This window comes from Desarmillaria tabescens (assembly GCF_030435595.1).
Source record: "Desarmillaria tabescens strain CCBAS 213 chromosome Unknown EV420scaffold_19, whole genome shotgun sequence".
NCBI classification, from domain to species: Eukaryota; Fungi; Basidiomycota; class Agaricomycetes; order Agaricales; family Physalacriaceae; genus Desarmillaria; species Desarmillaria tabescens.
The window spans coordinates 767,202-784,944 of record NW_026848318.1 but is presented as its reverse complement, the minus strand read 5'-3'; the positions used below and the strand labels follow the sequence as shown (position 1 = coordinate 784,944).

At 48.6% G+C, this 17,743-nt stretch overlaps 4 protein-coding genes across 4 annotated transcripts; all 4 read right to left on the bottom strand.

The window, feature by feature from the left end:
* Positions 1-5,644: 5,644 nt before the first annotated feature.
* Positions 5,645-6,931, bottom strand: EV420DRAFT_1643472 (uncharacterized protein; the record flags this gene model as incomplete). The annotated part of the gene is made up of 1 exon (XM_060477519.1): positions 5,645-6,931. The coding sequence occupies one exon, from the start codon at positions 6,929-6,931 to the stop codon at positions 5,645-5,647; it is 1,287 nt and encodes a 428-aa protein (XP_060330424.1).
* Positions 6,932-10,408: 3,477 nt separating this feature from the next.
* EV420DRAFT_1546647 (uncharacterized protein) lies at positions 10,409-11,654 on the bottom strand. The gene is made up of 2 exons (XM_060473307.1): positions 11,172-11,654; positions 10,409-10,681 (listed from the first exon to the last, which is right to left on the bottom strand). The coding sequence occupies exon 1, from the start codon at positions 11,628-11,630 to the stop codon at positions 11,172-11,174; it is 459 nt and encodes a 152-aa protein (XP_060330423.1). The 5' UTR covers positions 11,631-11,654; the 3' UTR covers positions 10,409-10,681.
* Positions 11,655-12,586: 932 nt separating this feature from the next.
* EV420DRAFT_1480280 (uncharacterized protein) lies at positions 12,587-13,428 on the bottom strand (the record flags this gene model as incomplete). The annotated part of the gene is made up of 6 exons (XM_060469664.1): positions 12,587-12,631; positions 12,660-12,874; positions 12,909-13,006; positions 13,053-13,064; positions 13,126-13,188; positions 13,229-13,428. The coding sequence occupies 6 exons, from the start codon at positions 13,426-13,428 to the stop codon at positions 12,587-12,589; spliced, it is 633 nt and encodes a 210-aa protein (XP_060330422.1).
* Positions 13,429-14,114: 686 nt separating this feature from the next.
* Positions 14,115-15,082, bottom strand: EV420DRAFT_1748417 (uncharacterized protein; the record flags this gene model as incomplete). Its single annotated transcript, XM_060480243.1, has 2 exons — positions 14,115-14,167; positions 14,296-15,082. The coding sequence occupies 2 exons, from the start codon at positions 15,080-15,082 to the stop codon at positions 14,115-14,117; spliced, it is 840 nt and encodes a 279-aa protein (XP_060330421.1).
* Between the last annotated feature and the right edge of the window lie 2,661 nt (positions 15,083-17,743).

The following is a 17,743-nucleotide window of genomic DNA, read 5'->3' as shown; positions in this document are numbered from 1 at the left end:
GCATTTTCCTGGGCGGTTTCCCATCTCCACTCTGTCTTCCCCGTGAGCTGAGTTAGGGGTCGTACGTGCTTGCTGTAATCACGTATGAATCTTCGGTAAAGTTGTGAACCCCGAACGACTGTAGTTCTACGTTTCTTGGTGGGTTGGGGCCACTCTGTGATGCCTTTAACTTTTACAGGATCCATGCGTATCGCTCCTTGGCTGATGATTACTCCGAGGTATTCTGTTTCCAATACCCTCGAATTCACACTTCTCCGCCTTTAGGAACAGTGTTTGCGCGTAGGGATGGTTAGGACTTCTCGCACCACCGTTCGGTGCTTGTCCTTGTCCTTGGGTGCATATTAGGATGTCGTCCAGGGTATACTGTGACTCTCCTCTTGCGATCTGCTCCTTGAACAAGTCGTTCATCATCCACTGAAATGTGCCGGGGAATTGGTGAGGTCCGAAGAACATCACCATGGGTTCAAAACAATCCCCTATTTGTTCATGAATGGCCGCCTTTCCATTCATCTCCTCCCTTGATTCGTACGTTGTTGTATCCCCACTGGACGTCTAGTTTTGTAAAGTTACTTGGCGTCCTTGAGTTGATCCATTAGTTCTCCCTATGAGCGGGAGAGGGTAACGGTTTTTAATGGTCATCTCGTTCAACTTTCGGTATCCTTTGTACTGGTCGTAATTTACCGTCTTTTTTCTTGACGAAAAAGAAGGGTGAGGCCATGGGAGATTTGGAGGGTCTGATCCTTCCTGACTCTAAGTTTTCGTCTAGGAACTTATCAAGTTCGTCCTGTTTCGGCCGGGTTCAAAGGGTAGACCTTACAGTCTAAGCTAGCATTCACGTTGGGCACCAATTCGATTGCGTGGTCCCACAGCTTACGCGGTGGTAGCTCGTCAAAGTTTTCTTTTTGCAAAAACGTCTTGGAATTCCCAGTATGGTTCCGGTACTATTTCTTCAAACGTTTTTGCTTCCTTGGCTTGATTGGCTTTGGCAGCTAGCTCGTTTGCTTTGCTCCCCATGGCCCGAACGTGGAGGGCTTCCTGGAAGTCTATAACGAGGATAGTGTCTCCTTCTTCTACTTCGGTTCCCCATCGCTGTTCTGGATCTTCGTCAGGGAGAAGGAAGGGTATTTTGCGGCATGAACATCGGGCTAATGTTACCGCTCCCGTTTTCCAATCGATGATAGGGTTATGTCTTTGAGCCAGTCGTGTCCTAGGAATAGCGGTACGTTTCCTAGGTCTACGACGGCTAAGTCGATTTTTTCATGGTGATCCCCTATCGTCATTCGTAGTTCTACCACCTCGGTAATATCTCCTCCCTTGTTCCTGCTTCCGTCCGCATTGTACACCGCTTGTGCCTTGGGTAACTTCACAGTGTTCATGCCGTTTTCGTGCACGAACGTTCTGTTTATGCAGCTCCCGGTGCATCCGCTGTCTACTAGGGCGTCGACTGCCCGTACTTGTCCAGTGTCTAGGGTTTCGAGTTGGACACAGATGTTTACGCTTCTCCCTCTGCCTCCCCGAATGTACTGTGGAGGAGCGTGCAGGTTCTCCATGTTTTGCAGGCACTGCTCCCTTTGTCGGTAGGTTTCCTTTGACGACCTGATGAGATCTAGTACTAGATCCTCATCGACTTCTATGAGGCGTCTTGGATGTACCCACATACGTAGGGTGGCGATTTTTCCTTCCATTGTTTTTTCCTGTCTCATCTTTCTTCTCACCCACTCGGCGCTGTGGGGTTTAAGCCATCCTTTGTCCCATTTGTCATCGTAGTATTCTTCCTCTAAGTCGGTTATTTCGTAGTCTTCTGGGTACTCCTCGGTGTGGATCACCGGGTCTTCCCCTCGTGTTTTAAGACTTTGTTGATAACTGTAGTCGTCTTCCTCATCAGGTACTTCTTCGATGGAAACGTTCTTTTTATTACAAATGGGAGTTTCACATAATGGTCCCACCGACCCGCCCACCGGGGAACACGAGCCCCCGGTGCCATTATGTGTTAGTGATGACGAAGGGAGACGCACCGTGATTGGAGGGGGATATATGATGTCCCCGGGCGTTTTGACTGTTGTTTGCGGGGCAGCGGTTTTCTTGATGGGGATTCGCGTTCCCTCTTGCGGCTCCGTCGTGTCGGGGTAGTTGGCCGCATAGGGCAGGTGCGTACGTTCCGCCTTCGGGCGAGGCCCTGCATCGTTCCTCTCCCGCCTGGAGGCGCCATCACCCACTACTGGCTCGGCCGCTCTTCCTCCGTTTTCTGCGCCGGTACCTACCCTCCATGGAGCGATGTTGACCTTGATCCCGTGTGTCCCGCCGCCTTGCGCAGCCTGTGCCGCTTGTGCTTTCGCACCGGTGGCCGAGGAGCTTGAATGGGGTTCTTCTTCGAGCACGGTGGAAATCCCCTGTACACCGTCTTCTTTTATATGCGACTTGGTAATTTCATTTTGTGATAGCGTGAAAGATTTGTCATTGCCTCGGGGTACTACATGCGGTATATTAGTCCGTCCGGCGGGTTTCTGTGACGCACCACTAAATGAAATTATGTCCTTTGCCGACGCGCGTTTGTCGCTTACGCCGCCGGCTCGTCTTTTACCTCCTCGATCTTTGACGTGGAGGCTTCCCCTTCTTCATCTTTTAACACTTGTTGATACATGGCACGAATTTGGGCACGCGAGAACTTGGGCTGGTGTTTGACGAGCCAGGTACTCTCGTCCTTCGGGCACTTGTTGTCTTGCTTCCGATGACCCTTGTGACCGCAGCGGAAGCATCGTCCTTCTTTGCGCAGTCTGTCGATTTCCATCGGTTGTCCTTGCCCTCCGTACATGGTCCCTGTACCTGTCTTCTTGTCACTCTGGGAATTCCCGGAGCTTCCGGCTTTTCCCGTTCCCTTGTTTTGCTGGCCCTGCGTTCCTGGGTTTCTGCCCCCGTCTTCTGCTAGTCCCACGCGGTAGTTGTAGTCCATCTGTTCTACTCGGAACTTCCACTCGGCATACGTGCGTGGTAGCGCAGTTCCTGTTGCGTGTATCGCGGTCTTCACATTTTTCCGGATAGCGGGCTTGAGGATTTCGATCATGTATTCCTCGTTGTGCCGCTTGCCGGACTCCTTGGCTAGGCGTTCGAAGTCCCGGAAGAACTCTTTTGCCGATTTGTACGTGTTTTGTCGTAGGCGTTTGAACTCCTGTAGCTTGAGTTCTACCTCCGCGTCGGTTCGAAACTGTTCTTCGACGATTTGTCTGAATACATACCATGCGGGATATCGTAGGTATCCACATGTTTCGTCGTAGTATTCATCTCTGGCGTGATTCCACCAGTGTAATGCCTTGTCTGTGAATCGGAACGTACAGAACACCACCCGGTTTGGGTTTTGTCCGTGTGCGTTCATAGTGAACTGTTGAGGGAACACGTTGAAGTAATCCTCACATTGGTTGAGGAACCTGTCCACATCGCTGGATTCTCCTTTGAACTTCTCGGGGGGGTCCGCGAGTTGCGGTTTTACTTGTCCCCACGGGTTCGTGTTTGCTACCCCTACAATGAAGGGTGGTGGCGTGTTTGGTGGTTGTACAGGATCGGCTGGGATGGGAATTGCCGCCGGGCGCGGTAGTGATCGTAGTGCCGGGTTATGATGCGGGGTTAGAGGGCCTGGTGGCGCAGGGGCTGGAGCCGCAGGGACGGCTGCGGCTGCGGCTGCTGCCGCGCCTGCACTTCCTGGTGTTCCTGCGGCAGCGAATAATCGGCTAGGGTCAACGTACCCGGTTCTTCTGAGGATGGATAAGTGGCTTAAGTCCACCGTGCTTCCAGTCGACGCTTCTGATGGTGCTGGAACCTGGTATCGTTCTCCGGGGTCCGTGTAGTCATCCGGGTGTACTTGGTTCCATAGAACGTTGGTGTGGAAAACGGTTTCCCGGTAGATTACCTGGGCCCCGATTTGTGAGGTTTTTTCCTTCTGGAAATACCTCCCTTGCGGCGAACTGTTCCATGACAGTTCTCGTGGCAACTTCCTTTCGATCCATCGCAGCATTTCTAAATATGTCATATTTTCTAGCTCGGCCTCAGTAGGCTCCCGAGCTAGATCCTTCCACGAATTCGGGGATAATATCCTCCTCTCCGTACTCTCCGACCCTATGCTGCTGCCGTAAATCGAAGTCCGCCCTGTTCCAGGGTTCTCGTAGATTTCGCCTTCTTCTAAGTCCGATAGGTCGGACTCGCTCGAAAGGCTCCGTGCTTCCCGTGACGATGCGGTTCCAGTTTCGAATGATTCTTGCCCACTCGTTGACCCTGAGTATGACTTGATCGAAGTCTGGTCTTCGGGGTCTGTCCCAGACCCAGGGTGCGATGAAAGGAATGGGCGCTGCGTGGGGGTGTTCTGGTGCGAGTGGATAGATGGCGTAGGGGACGACGGAGGCAGGGGCTTCGATTCCCTCGTACATGAGCCATGCGTCGGCGTAGTCCTGAAGCTGTCTGCATATATCGCAGCTGGCGTCTGCGTCATACGTGGGTCCGCAGTTGTCGAGCTCGGTAGTTGCCTCCCCGGCCCGATCGTTGATGATGATCGGGGTGTTTGGACGGGTGACGAGGTCGAGGTAGCTACCTTCGTCATCTGAGGAGTCGCTGCGGGCGTAGTAGTAGCCCCACGTTTCTCCTCTGGAGTCGAGTCGTGGGGGAGACCAGTTGTTGCGCGGCCCTGGGAGCTCGTCGCTGTCGTGGTCCTCCTCTGTATCGCTGCCTTCTTCATTTGAACTGCTTCCAGTTCCATCTTCAGCCTCTCTTCTTTCTCCCAGACGATATCTAAGTCCTCTTTGATAGAGGCGCTGTCCGTTGGAATCATACCCAGGGTTGGCGGCTGAGTTTTCTGTTGAGGTGGGGGAGGGAGCGTCCCAGGGGTTACTTCCTTCATCTTCCCCTTCGTCTTCTTCCTCGGTAATGGGAGAGAGAACACGCTGGTCCATCCCTTGTTCGTAGAGTCCTCGCTCTTCTTCTTCTTCAATGACTGGGCCCCTTTGTGTGGGCCATCCTTCCATCTCGGTGTCGGACTCACTGGACTCGCTTGAGTCGGAGTCTTCTGTGATCCACTCGTCGTCTGTGATGAAGATGAAATGGATAATGGGTTCGGGTCGGTCGTCGACGTAGTTGGGAGGGGGTGTGTGCGGTCGTCGAGCCTCCGGGTTGGGGGCTTCGATGGGGATAGTTTCTTCGGAGACTGGCTCCTGGTTTCGTCGGTATTCATATCCATATAGGAACGCGAGATAGGCTACGGCAATGAAGCCTTGTAGTCCAAAGAGGTCTGTGAGATATTGTTCGATAGGGTTCATTCGTTACTGCTCGTCAACGTGGTTGTTGATGAAGAGTAAGAAAGTCTCGAACTAATTGTTAGCGACCGATTACACAAACAAGATCAAACAACTAAGCGTGACTCGCACTTCGGTCAGGCGCTTTATGTTGTCCGCAGGTTTGCGTGCAGGGAGCTATCGCTTAGTTGAGCGAGAGTGAGTTCAGACTAAGTTATCGGGTGAATAAACTTTAGTTCAAGACTGAGGTGTAAGACCTGCAGTCGAGCTACTTAAATACAGTTTGGGTCGTGCTAAATATACTACAAGTGTCTGCAACGGTGCGTTAAACACACAATACCCGTATGGTGAATGCGATCAAGTCCGGAGAATTAGCATAGCGAGATTACGATAGAACCGATAAGATAAGATAAGGCGCAAAATCGTAATACTTCTGTGGCGATCGTGGAATTGGGCAGCCTCCTTGGCATCCCACTGTCGACTTGCTCGGGTTTCCCACCTTGGCTCCCCGCGTTCTCATTGTCGTCTTTCCCGGAGGTTACGCCTCCTTCTCCACTCGGCGAGGTCAGAGCAGTCTTCATCGGAGACCTCATTCTTGAACCGGTGTCGGAGGTCGATGAGAATGCCTTCGTCATTTGTTCTTTGAAGTGCTTCATGGAATCGAAGCTCTGCGGCTCTGATTCTTCTTTGTGCCTCGTCATCCGTGGTGTCTGGCTCGAGGGGGAGGTACTCGAGATCTCGTATGGCCCTCCGCTCGGTATTTTGGGTGCGTGTGCTGTTCGTTCTTGCTCTGTCCATTTGGGTTGCTCCTTCTGGGGTGATCTGGGCAGCTCGAAGGTCGAAGTTGGACTCGACGAGCGCATTGTACTCATCAGTCCATGGTCACTGATTGAAGGGGACAGGAGCGGTGAACGCTCTTGGTGCAACTGACGGGGTGAAAGCAGGGACTCCGGAGAGTTCGTCGGCGGAGGCACTTCCACCAGCAGTATCGGGGTGAGTATCCAGGTTGTATGACTCAATGGTGTCCCAGATACGCTGCTCCATTTCAGCGGGAAGGGTAATGGTCCATGGAATGGGGGTGTCCTCGGGCCCTGGGGTTTGGGCTGATACTCTGGCCACAGGAGTTTCTTCCCGGGTGAAGACCCAACTTGTGTGGGGGTACCACACCACAGGGATCCCCTGCCACTCTCTTCTGCCACCTGGCGCAATTCTTCCATCATAGGGGTCTGTGGCAGCTGGACCGGTGGTAGTTGCGGTGGAGGCCCCAAGGCCAAGTTCTCCGCTATCCTCCGCAAGGTCATCTCCACAGAAGTACTCTCTTGTGTCTGCGACTGCGTTGAGATACTCACTTCTTGTATAGGGGTCATCCCTTTCTTCTGTCGTGATGCCGTCGAGGAGATTTTGGATCCAGATCCTTTCGAACTCTGTGAAGCCGTCATCGCCTTCTTCACCCTCGTCCACATTCCCTCCTTCTTCTCTTCTAATGGAAGGGAGGTCTGCGATGCCTGGGGGAGTGGATGGTCCTGGGATTGCGAAGACAAGACCATCTCCAAGGTCAATGCTTTGTATGTCTGTGATATCGACTGAGGCTGCTCTGGGGGTTGGGGAAGACTCCCTGGAATCTGAGGATTCTGCTCTGGGTGTGATGGGTCGTCCATCATGTAGTGTCAGAATGTGTGGGTAAGGGTTTACTGGGTATGGGATCGGAAGGTGTGGAACGTAATGGAATGGTAGTCGGGCCCTTCGACGTTGGATGCAACACCTATATAATTGCCTGAGGGCAATTGCCAGGAGCACTCCTGCTAGCAATCCAAAAGCTACTGCAACAGTTGGAAGCAGTTCAGCAAGTGGCATATGAGCAGTCGAATGGTTAGGATAGCGAGTACAGTTAGAATGGTAATGATGAGGTTAAGGTCAGTTTCGTAGTCGGGTTTGGGCATCCAAGTTAGATGCTTATGGGTAAAGAAAGGTTTGTCGGGTCGAATGTGCTGGTTATGATCAACAAGATGACCACTACTAACGCAATGAATTGAATTAGGAAAGTGTAAAATTCCAGCGTTGCCGTTGGTCCACCCACGATATGCTGACAGTCACACACTGTCCTCACGAGCATATGGCGGTGACTTCTCTGGTCAACAGGAAGTGTAGAGGGTATTTTTCTTTGAATGTGTTGGGCAGCATTCGTTCTCTGACGTGGCGCTGGGCAACGTATGGATGAGCTTCGGCTAAATGTTAGCCACCAACTCTACAAACTAGATCAAGCAAGGATCGCCACTTGCACTTCAGTGGATTGATACACTTGCAGGCCTAAGAAGGTATGGAATGAGGGACGAACTTAGATAGACGCGAAACACGGAGTTCAAGTTGGGTAGATTAAACCTTAGCCGAAGCTGGGGTTTAGACCAGCGAAGGCTACTACTTAAATACACCATGAGTATGATATTAATAGTACTGTGAGAACCATCCAATAGTGATTGCACAGTCAGGTAAGCAGAATGAGTAAGAAAAGAAAAGAAAATGAATAAACCGTAACAATATGAATAAGTTATAAGAAGGCACAGACAAGACTCACAACTTCAGTGTTGAAGGGCAACAAAATTGGAGGAAGGGAACCAGTGGAGAAATTAGGAGAGGAAGAGAGGTAAATTTGGTGACTAGATGAATCATTACTGAAGGAGTCGAAGGGCATCTGGTGAGTGAGTCGAGGTTGATATGGCACAGACTCAAGTAAGGACGTGTTTTCTCTGACATCTATTTGCCTTCTGCACTCTACAAGCATTCCATGCCAAGGAATAGGGATTGTTGTTCCTCCTGCATGTCTGCTCAGATCAGACCATGATGAATATCAAGACTGAGATTCAAGAGATCCCTGCTCCATACAACATGCTGGCATTGGCATTAATATCCTCCTATCCCTGTCCCCACAAAGGTCTGGTTCGCAAATCACCTGTGTCGGCACAGTTTGCTGTACGACATTGAAACAAGCCATCGTTTGGGTGCACGTAGGCTGCATGCATCTGGCTCTGTTTGCTTTCATAGTGCTGATGTGAGGTAGATCACTGATGCATAGGGAGAAAGAGAAGAAGAGGATAGAGGTCAGGAAAAAATGAGAAGATGCAGCATGCTGCACGGGGCAGAGGAAGTGTTGAAAGCTGGAGTGCCAAACACTCAAGACCAATGCCAATTTCCCTGTAATGGTGAAGAGGCTGGCTGTGGGCACCTGTGGAATAGTGAGCGGGCTAAAAGGCGAACCTCAAAAACCCACACACACACTCACACAACTACACAAACTACAATCACCCTCGTAAGTTCTCGGGGGAGCGATTATTTCTAATGTGATCTGACTACACTTCAATATCTCAAAGAGTTTCCCTTATCCTCAGTGCTCTTAGCGAAGCTAAGCTTTCTCTAATGAATTCATAAGTCTAGGAACTTTTTACAGGAAGATTGTTCACTGGCGCGACGCAACCTTCAAGGCAGATTTGAGTTATAATACACAAGGGACACTGATCCCGACAGAAACAGAGGCAATACACGCTGAAACTTTAGTGAGCTCGCTAAAAGAACACCACAGGCAAGCACTGACTTAGCCTGCTCGCTACACAACTGTATGTAGGGATTCTCCAACTAACTCCAGCAGCTTATCTCGACTCAAGAACACTTCAGAAGCACTTGGAAACAGATTCAGAAATGGAACTTCGAACAGAACTGACATGGAACAGACTGAAACAGAACAGAACAGAACAGATCTCAGATTTCCACTTCAACACATTCTCCGAACAGACTTATCACACTTAACAGAACAGAAACAGCGTCACTGATTCGTATTCACTCTGACTAAGTTCTCAAAAGTCTTATCAAAAGGGTATCTCGTATTTCTCTGAGTGAGCTCGCTAATTCTATGCAAAGCTCGAAGCCACAAACTGATCCTTTGTTACAGTACCGCCTTCAACACGTGCACGGGAACTCGGGGGCTCGAAACTTGGCCTCTACCTACTGTAACCAGCCTACTTATACTACAGGGGAATTAGAATTACAAATGTCATGCAGTACCCAGACTCCTACATGTGTAGCACATTGCCACCGCCACCTTACTGAGCATCCGAGTCGGACTTCCCAGTTTTAGTCTCATTTCTATAGTGAGCTCACTAAACACATGCCAAGAGGTGCCCTCCCGACACCCGCAGGCTTGTTCTCTAGCGACCGACAGGTCTAGGCGCATGGAACTATCAGTTCTGGCGTATGTCGTTCAAGACTTCTTTCTTGGATTCACAGAGGCTTCTCATAGACATGGCAACAAGTGAGTCTTTGAACAATGGGACTCAGAACAATGGAATGCGGGCTCGCAGACTTCGGCCGAAGCCCATTGCCCAAGCTTGTGCCGGTGATATCTGTCATCTCGCTTAAGGATTTCCCCGGATTTTCAGGTATGACGCATCACAGTTAGCGAGCGTGCTAAGTATTCTCCGTGTCACTGCAATCTTCCAAGTTCTATCTAGCTCCCATGAGCATGCTTGTAAGTTAGAGCCTAAGGCATTGGATATAGGGTTTGGCCTTCTCATTGCGCATGCCTGTCAGGTACAGTGCCGTGACTAAGTCCTGTTTAGAATCCCGTTGCTTCTTATGCTATAAGTTATATTCCATATCATTGCACCGCATAGCACTAGTGTCGACACGTAGTTTTAGTCTGCTCGCTCACTATATCTCAGTATGTGTGTAAAACACTTTAGATTGCAAAATTACACACGTAAATAGGCTGCAGTCGCAACAACAGATGCAGCGCAAAAAACAGACATTGACGTTGATGGAAGATTGGACTCTGGAGGAGATGGCGATAAAAACTTCCTGACTTGCATATGCTCATAGTGCAAGTATCTCATTAACTCGTCTCAAGGACTCTCAGAGCCAGGTTCTGACATGGATGTCCGACACTGTGTCCATCCTCATCTCCATGTCCTCAATCAACCACTACTAGTGGGGTGAGGGCCAACGCATCTGCATGGTATGTCCAAGTCCTATGAATTTTCTTTCCATTGGGCACACCAGTTTTCATATATTGGCCTGCCTGTATATGAACATGTCATGGTCTTTGCCCATCTTGTCTCACATCATGTTGATGTCATCAATATAACCTTCATGTAGTGAATGTCTACCTAATGCAATGTCATTGTTAAACTATACTTAGTTCTCTGCATCTACAAATCATGCAGTGAAGTGTCACACTCCATAATAAACAATACCAGCCAACCGAGGCCACATATGTTCAGGATAGGTGATATAGTGAAAGTGCAATGCTCCATCATATTCATGAAGTGCTGAGGAGGCCACATGAGGATGAAAATGATATTGCGACCACACTACGGTAAGCCATGAGCAATGAATGAATAAACACACAAACTAACATTATTCAAGGGGGTACTGGAATTCCAGCCTGGAACACTGGGTAGGTAGGTAGGTCCAGCTGGAGGTCATGAAAAAAAAAAGTTGACCACCATTTTGGAGGTCTAAAAATGCGCTTCAAGGGTAAATTTTAGAGAGTACATGATACAATATATGCTACTGAGTGTGCTACTTATCTTAGGGCATCATACCTAGCCATACCAACACTCAGTCAATGCCATTGCAGAGTGGCCCTGCTGACTGGACATGATGACATTATGACATCCCATTAGAGCGCAGCCATGATTTAGACTTGATAGTTTACAGATTATGTTCAAAACACTTTCAATATTAATATCACAGCAAAATGTTCACTGAATTGAGTTGAAAGATACCCAAATTTAGTATAATGACATCATAAATGTCACGTGAAGGTAGGTAGGTCCATCGCCAGTGCACAAAATTATTTAATTGACCCACTGTCTTTTAATTCATTATTAGGACCCCCTTGACATTATTTCAGAATACTGTGAAGAACAAGAGTGTTGTGAGCGACAAGAACCCACAATGCACACTGAACATGAAGCAATGAATCGGGTTCGAGTATGAAGAGGAAGAGATAGAGATGGGAGGCAAGCACAGGAGAGAGACAGTAAGGTACAAAGTAGAAGGGGAAGAGGTGGAGGCAGAGGCACATTTTGAAGAAGAGAAAGAAAGACATATTGGAATGATAGGGTAAGCTACATGGAAATAGATGAAGTAGAGATGATGAACAAGCTGACTTATGGGGTGATGAGGAAGAATAGAAAGAAACAACAAGAATATAAGACAGAAAGACAGAAAATGAAAGCAAAAAATGAAAGTCAAATGAGAAAAAAAGAAAGACAGAAACCAGGCAAAAGAGGAAGAAAGTGAGTATGTGAAACAGTGGAAGCAAAATGGAAAGTAACAGGTCAGGCAAGCGGATAAAGATGACATTGAATAGAAATATTCCCACAGTAAGGCCAAGTAGGAGAGTTGGCAAAACCTGATAAGGTTTGATACCTCAAATAGATTTTCCCATGATAATTCAAACTGGCATAATAACCGATACCTATATTCATAGGACTCAGAATCATCCTTCACTGGCTCCTATAACACAAATGATTTTACCATTCACACTAAAAAAGTAAAATTTCAGCCGAGTTTTTGTTGGTCAGAAACTAATTCCAAAACCAGGAAAAACCCATATATAGGAATCCCGCTCCATCCCGCCTTGGGGCAGGAGAGGGTGCATACCTATATATGGTATCCCACCAGTTTCTTATTTAGTTTTGGACAATTAGAAATTCAGCTGAAATTTTACTTTTCTTGGTGTGATTACGATCTTTCGCCAGACCGGCCAAGAACCACTGGATAGCACACCTACTTCCTTGACTTGTCACATCGAGAATGGCCCAAGGACGGGGGGGTGGGGTAGCAGACCACCAATAGAAGATAGAACCAGTGAACAACACATCAGTCTGTCAAAGATACCAACTCTGGCATCGAGAACGAGGTAGCGTTGGATACCAATATAGAATGGAGGGACGCGACAGTGAGGTCAGTGTTGCTGGGGTTTCGACGAAGAGGAACAATAGGAAGAGGATGAAGAAGGCTTTGAATTCAGAGATGGTCAGATGAGGACGACAAAGGCAAGGGCTGCGAGGCTGCAGTTAGCGAGGAGGCAATCACTGTCAGAGAATCTTTGAGATCCCTCAAATCCAAGGTCGACAAAACTGTCCCGTCATCATGATGGTTCCCAAACCCAATCACTATGTTGGAAAATGCGAGATAATTCTGGCAATCCGGCATTCTGGCATGCTGAGTAAGAGATTGGTAAGAGAATGATTGTATAGAAATTACTAGAATAGGTGTAGTTTAGTATAAATATGTGAAGTAAATGGGCAAACTCCTCACGAGTTCGTAACCCAGAGACTAGAGGTCTTACAAGCATTGTACTAGGATACAGTCCAAAATACAACACACTACTATCGACATCTCTCCATAATCTCCATCCTTGGCTCTGACTTTAACTTTCGTGACTACGGAAACCTGCTCGTAGAACTCTTCGATTACCAGAGCCTTCATGTCATGACGAAATTCCCCCAAAACCGCGACGTGATTGTTTATCAAATTCACACGGAGTGGCGCCGATGCGTACGTCAACTCATCGAAGTTGCTTTGCACGACAAGGGCATGGGCTGGGGATCCTCAGGCGAAGGCTCGCTCATTCACCATTTCCAAGCTTCATTATGTTCAGAGCGAGCTTTACCTTATTACGTTTGGAACCGATGTGTCCATTCTTCTTTTTACATGCCTGCAGCCTACTGGCACTGGAAAGGTATGGATCTTGGGATGCATCCTGGTTTTGTCACTGACTATCCCTTCATCCTGAGATCCAATTTTTAACGAGCTATCCAAATATCATAACGAGACTACGGGAACTTCCCACCTTGATACTTTCAAAATTGTCTGCATTACTTCCATGAAAACATTGGTCCAAGGAATGGTTGCGCTAAGCTCAAAGTATTTGCCATCAAAATCAGCGAACTCACAGGTGGCTCTCATGACGAGGCAACAGATTGTCGAACATAACCATACCATCTCCGTCCCCACTCCTTACGATCCCGGCCACATTAGAACCCATATCAAGAACAAAAGCCAAGATCTTGTACTCGTTCACGAGACACACTTTTCTGGGAAGAGATCGCAAAATGCTTGTACTGGCAACAGGGCTCGCTGTAGACCTCTGCATTGGTCGGTGTTGCTGGAATGGGCAAAGGATTCGCCAGCGTCTTTATTGGAGATGATTATACAGGACACTCGATATTCGAGGTGGTGTCGATGGGCAGAGCAGGCCAGGTCAGAAGGTTCTGGAGCTCACAGAACTCCGGTTATACTTCCAGAACTCGTAGACGAACCGAAAGAACTTCCATTATGACGCTTCGTACCGACCTTACGAGCAGTTCACCGGAGCTACCGGGCGAACAAGCGATACCAAGTGACGGATGAAGTTCACTATGGAAAAGCCCTTGGTCAGGTTTTGTGCACTTGCGGAAAGAGAAAGCGAAAAACGACGAAGTTCTGAGGGACACAACAGGTGGAGAAGGAGATGACTTCTCAGTTCCTCGAAGCTGATAGTGCTATATCGAAGCTGGTAAGGCTATACAGGAAATTCTGATGGAAGCCAAAGATGTCGAGGATTCCAACCTTCGTGATCTCCATCCTGGCGGCCTTTTGGTGTCGGTATCCATTACATTGGTATGTCATACTATGGAAGCTCATTCGTTCCCTGGTGGAGTTGTTTGCCGGTGGATCCATTCAGGTTCTCGTGTGTATTGCGACGCATCAATCTACTAGCACACACAGTCATCATAAGGAGAATGCAGATCTACAATTACAGGGGTCAACCTATCTTCGCAGGATACGCTGAGTATTTCTTCAAAACATAATGTCCTTAAATAGCGACTCTACACCAAACCTATTCTGGGTAACTATAAAAGGTATAGGAAACTGCACATGCCTATATTCCCAACGGTGGAAGGGACTAGTGAGACACCTCAATACTAGACCTGAGGGATGTTAGACTAATCAGATAGAACGGGGGACCTAATCAACGTACCGCGACGCCTATTGGAAGCCATCCACAAACGCTTATTGATTTTCCTTGGATCATAGTCTTCAAGATTTCTCTCAGCTATATACGTGGTTTGACGGAGGTGTCGGACACCCTCAGTAACGAACATCTCATACGGTCCCAGAGATGCTACGAAGATTCCAAAGAAGAACCCAGGGACACCAACACCGCGCAAGTGGCACAACGTGTTGGACCAGGTCGAGTCGCGTATGACCGATGAAGGATCTGGATCCGTCATGGCAATGTATACGTCCATTTGTGTCTTCCAGCGTGGGCAGTCAAGGGAGAAGGCAGTAGACAGGAATCGGTCATAACGTGCTTGAATGGGTATACCACGGAGAAACTGTAAAGGTGAATACGGCCCAACGCCGATCCAGATGAGCTGGAAAGATATGTATGGAATATGCGGAAACAGTGCATCAAAACCCCGAATGTTCGGTAGCCCGAAGAGATAACAATACGCTCTTTTCACCGCTCCTTCCCTTCCATCTTCTCGGAGGTCGATGAAGCACGTAATGGTGCGGGTAAGCCGGGGGATGAAGTTGTGGTAGATAATGGATTTTTTGCGGTGTGCGATGTCGCATAGGTAGTCTAGAAATGTGAGGTTGGTGATGTACATATCCTGAGAAGCGATAGGGGCATAGATGTCCTTCCACATTCGGTTGATCCTGGGGCAAGTTGTCATGAACGACTTTCGGATGTAAGATGGCATAGCAGAGGACCAGACTTGGGATACGATTATTTCCACAAGCTCTGGAGGAAGTGTAGTCATGGTGAAAGAGCATGACGATCTTGCTCTAAAGTCTGAAGCCATTTTGTGAGGTCTGAGACTGTCTATCCCATCCAGAAATCCTCAGAGAAATGAGACTCCTTCCATCAAGTGGGCATGGTGATGGTAGTGCCAGGTCATAGTCTGATTGTAAGCGTAGTGACATTGGCCTAAGTATCAAGGAATATTTAGCGACGAGACAGGGATGCAGCTCAATAAGTATACCTTTCCAGCGCTGGTAAGTTCGCGCTAGAGAATAGGCACATCAGTACCAAATGTAATGAAGTAGAGCTTGCTCTCAACGCAGTTAAGCTTGGGAATGGTGGATGAGTGATCCTTCGTACGACGACCCCCAGCTCATGCCTTTTTCATATACAGTAACTTCAACGTCGATGAGCTCATCAGTGTCGCTCCGCATGAGCTTGGTACTAGTGGTGTCGTGGTTTTTAAGGAATTTCATCATGATACGAAAGCTCTGGTGGCTGAAGAGCTCCACGAGCTAGTTCTCGCAGTCAGGATGGTTGGACTCGGAGCCAAGGATAGGGAGCAGAGGGAAACGGTCTGGGAACATCCATCTCTGCACTTAGAAATGGTAATAGAGTGTGAGGAGACGACATCCTTGTTGGCCTTGGACTTAGTGGATTTCGAGTAACGAGGGCCTCTTTGCCAACTTCGCCGCCCCTCTACGTCGTCCGCGTCATCTCTGATCTTCGACCTTCTCCTCTTGTTCCTCTCCATTGAAAACTACGGCAACGCCAACCTATCGCAACCTTCCGCTCCATACCACTGTCAGGATCCAACATTGCTTCGTCCTCGATGCCATAGTTGGTAGTCTTATTTGACCGACAGACTGGCGAGTTGTTTGTGAAGTACAAGTCCGGCCTACCACATTCTCTTTTGTCCCGAGAACTATACAAGGACAACACGATTCGTAGATCAATGCAACCACATCAGGAAAATCCCCCGGCGCTTGCCATTAGTTATGATGTATTTCACCCATTTTAGTCTCGTGGGAATTCCGGATGAAATTTTATCTTGAACGCAAACAATGATGATCGCGTCGACATGGCCTCCTATATTTCGTCCCCTTGCAATGAATTATCATATATTTCATATTTTATCACTTCATTGTCAGCCCCTCGCAAGTACATTGGCGCTTGACCGCCGTCCTTTCGCTGGAGCCCCGGGCTAGTAGTTGCTACCTCCTACACTGCAGTATCCCGCTCATCTAGGCTCTGAAACATGCCTATTGACTATGACAATCAAGTATGCACTTGCGGAAAGGAGTACTCAAATGATGGCCAGTTCAACCGACACCTGAAGACCTGCAAAAAGGTTCAAGTAATCGAGTCGAAGGCGCACAAGCGAGGCTCCAAGATATGGGCTCGAGAGGAAAAGGAGGGTCGGCTCAAAACTGGGAAGGACCCCTTTGCCAAACGAGCGAAGTTGACGTATGACCATGAATCTAGGCAGGGAAGTTTATCGACTCGGGCAGAAGGCAGTGGTAGTACACGTAGTTTGGGTCCAATAGTTGGTCCTGAGGTGTGTCTCTTTACTTTCTTTATCTTGTTCAGTGTCACTCAAAACAGCGAAGGAAAATTATCGTCGCCATGGCCATAGTAGTGGCTCACCCCGCCTGTCGCAAACAGACTGGGAGGCTGGCACGTATCCCAACTTTTCCGAAGATGTAGACATCCCTCCTACCATCGATAATACACTACCTATGATCCCGGAAGTCGAAGAATCAGATCCTCTCCCTGAGAAGCACACTCGACGTCCAACAGCTAAAATCATCGCTGCACTGGAGGACATACTTCCAGTAGGCCCTGCTCCGCTCCAACAGCCAGCTTTGGGCACAGTTCCTGCAGCCACCAATACCTCACGTCGTCCGAGAGTCACCCTACATGTTCATGAACGAATTCGCACTTTAGCGAATTCATTCGGATTGACCAGGATTTACCGCCGCAAGCCGACACGAATACCAGACATGGGGAAGCAGCAGAAGGCCTATGTTGCCCTGAATGTCACTGCTACTAGGGAACGGAAGAAGCGCAAGATTGCAGACATTATATACCCATATCCCAGTGTCAGCGCCTTCCTCTTCAACCGCTGGTTCAAGACCGGCAGCAACAAGAGCGACAAGGAGCGGGAAACCCTGCAGGACATCGTAGCGGATGAAGAGTTCAAAAACACCGACCTCAGTGGTGTCAATTTCGCTGCGATCGACAAAAAACTCGCCACGGATGTGCAATCACCATGGGGTGGAAGCGGGTGGACCTCATCAACTGTGAGCATAGACGTCCCACCAATGGTCAAGCAAACGAAGGCAACCAAGAAGGCAAAAGCGCAGACAGCACAGTATGAACGACGACATGGGATTGAAGATCCCGACGCAGAAAAGGCCTCACGACACAAATTCCAAATTCCCAACATCCACCATCGTTCTCTTCTGCACATCCTCCGGTCCATGGTTGAAGACAATCCAGCATCCAAGGACTTTCACTGGCATGGGTTCGAGGAGCACTGGCAACCCCCGGATCCTAATGCACCTTCTGAGCGGGTGTACGGAGAGCTCTATACCTCTGAAGCCTTTCTCAAGGCAGAATGTGAACTACTTTCTGCTGTTGCAGATGATGATCTGCCTCGAGTAATCGCAGCGTTCAT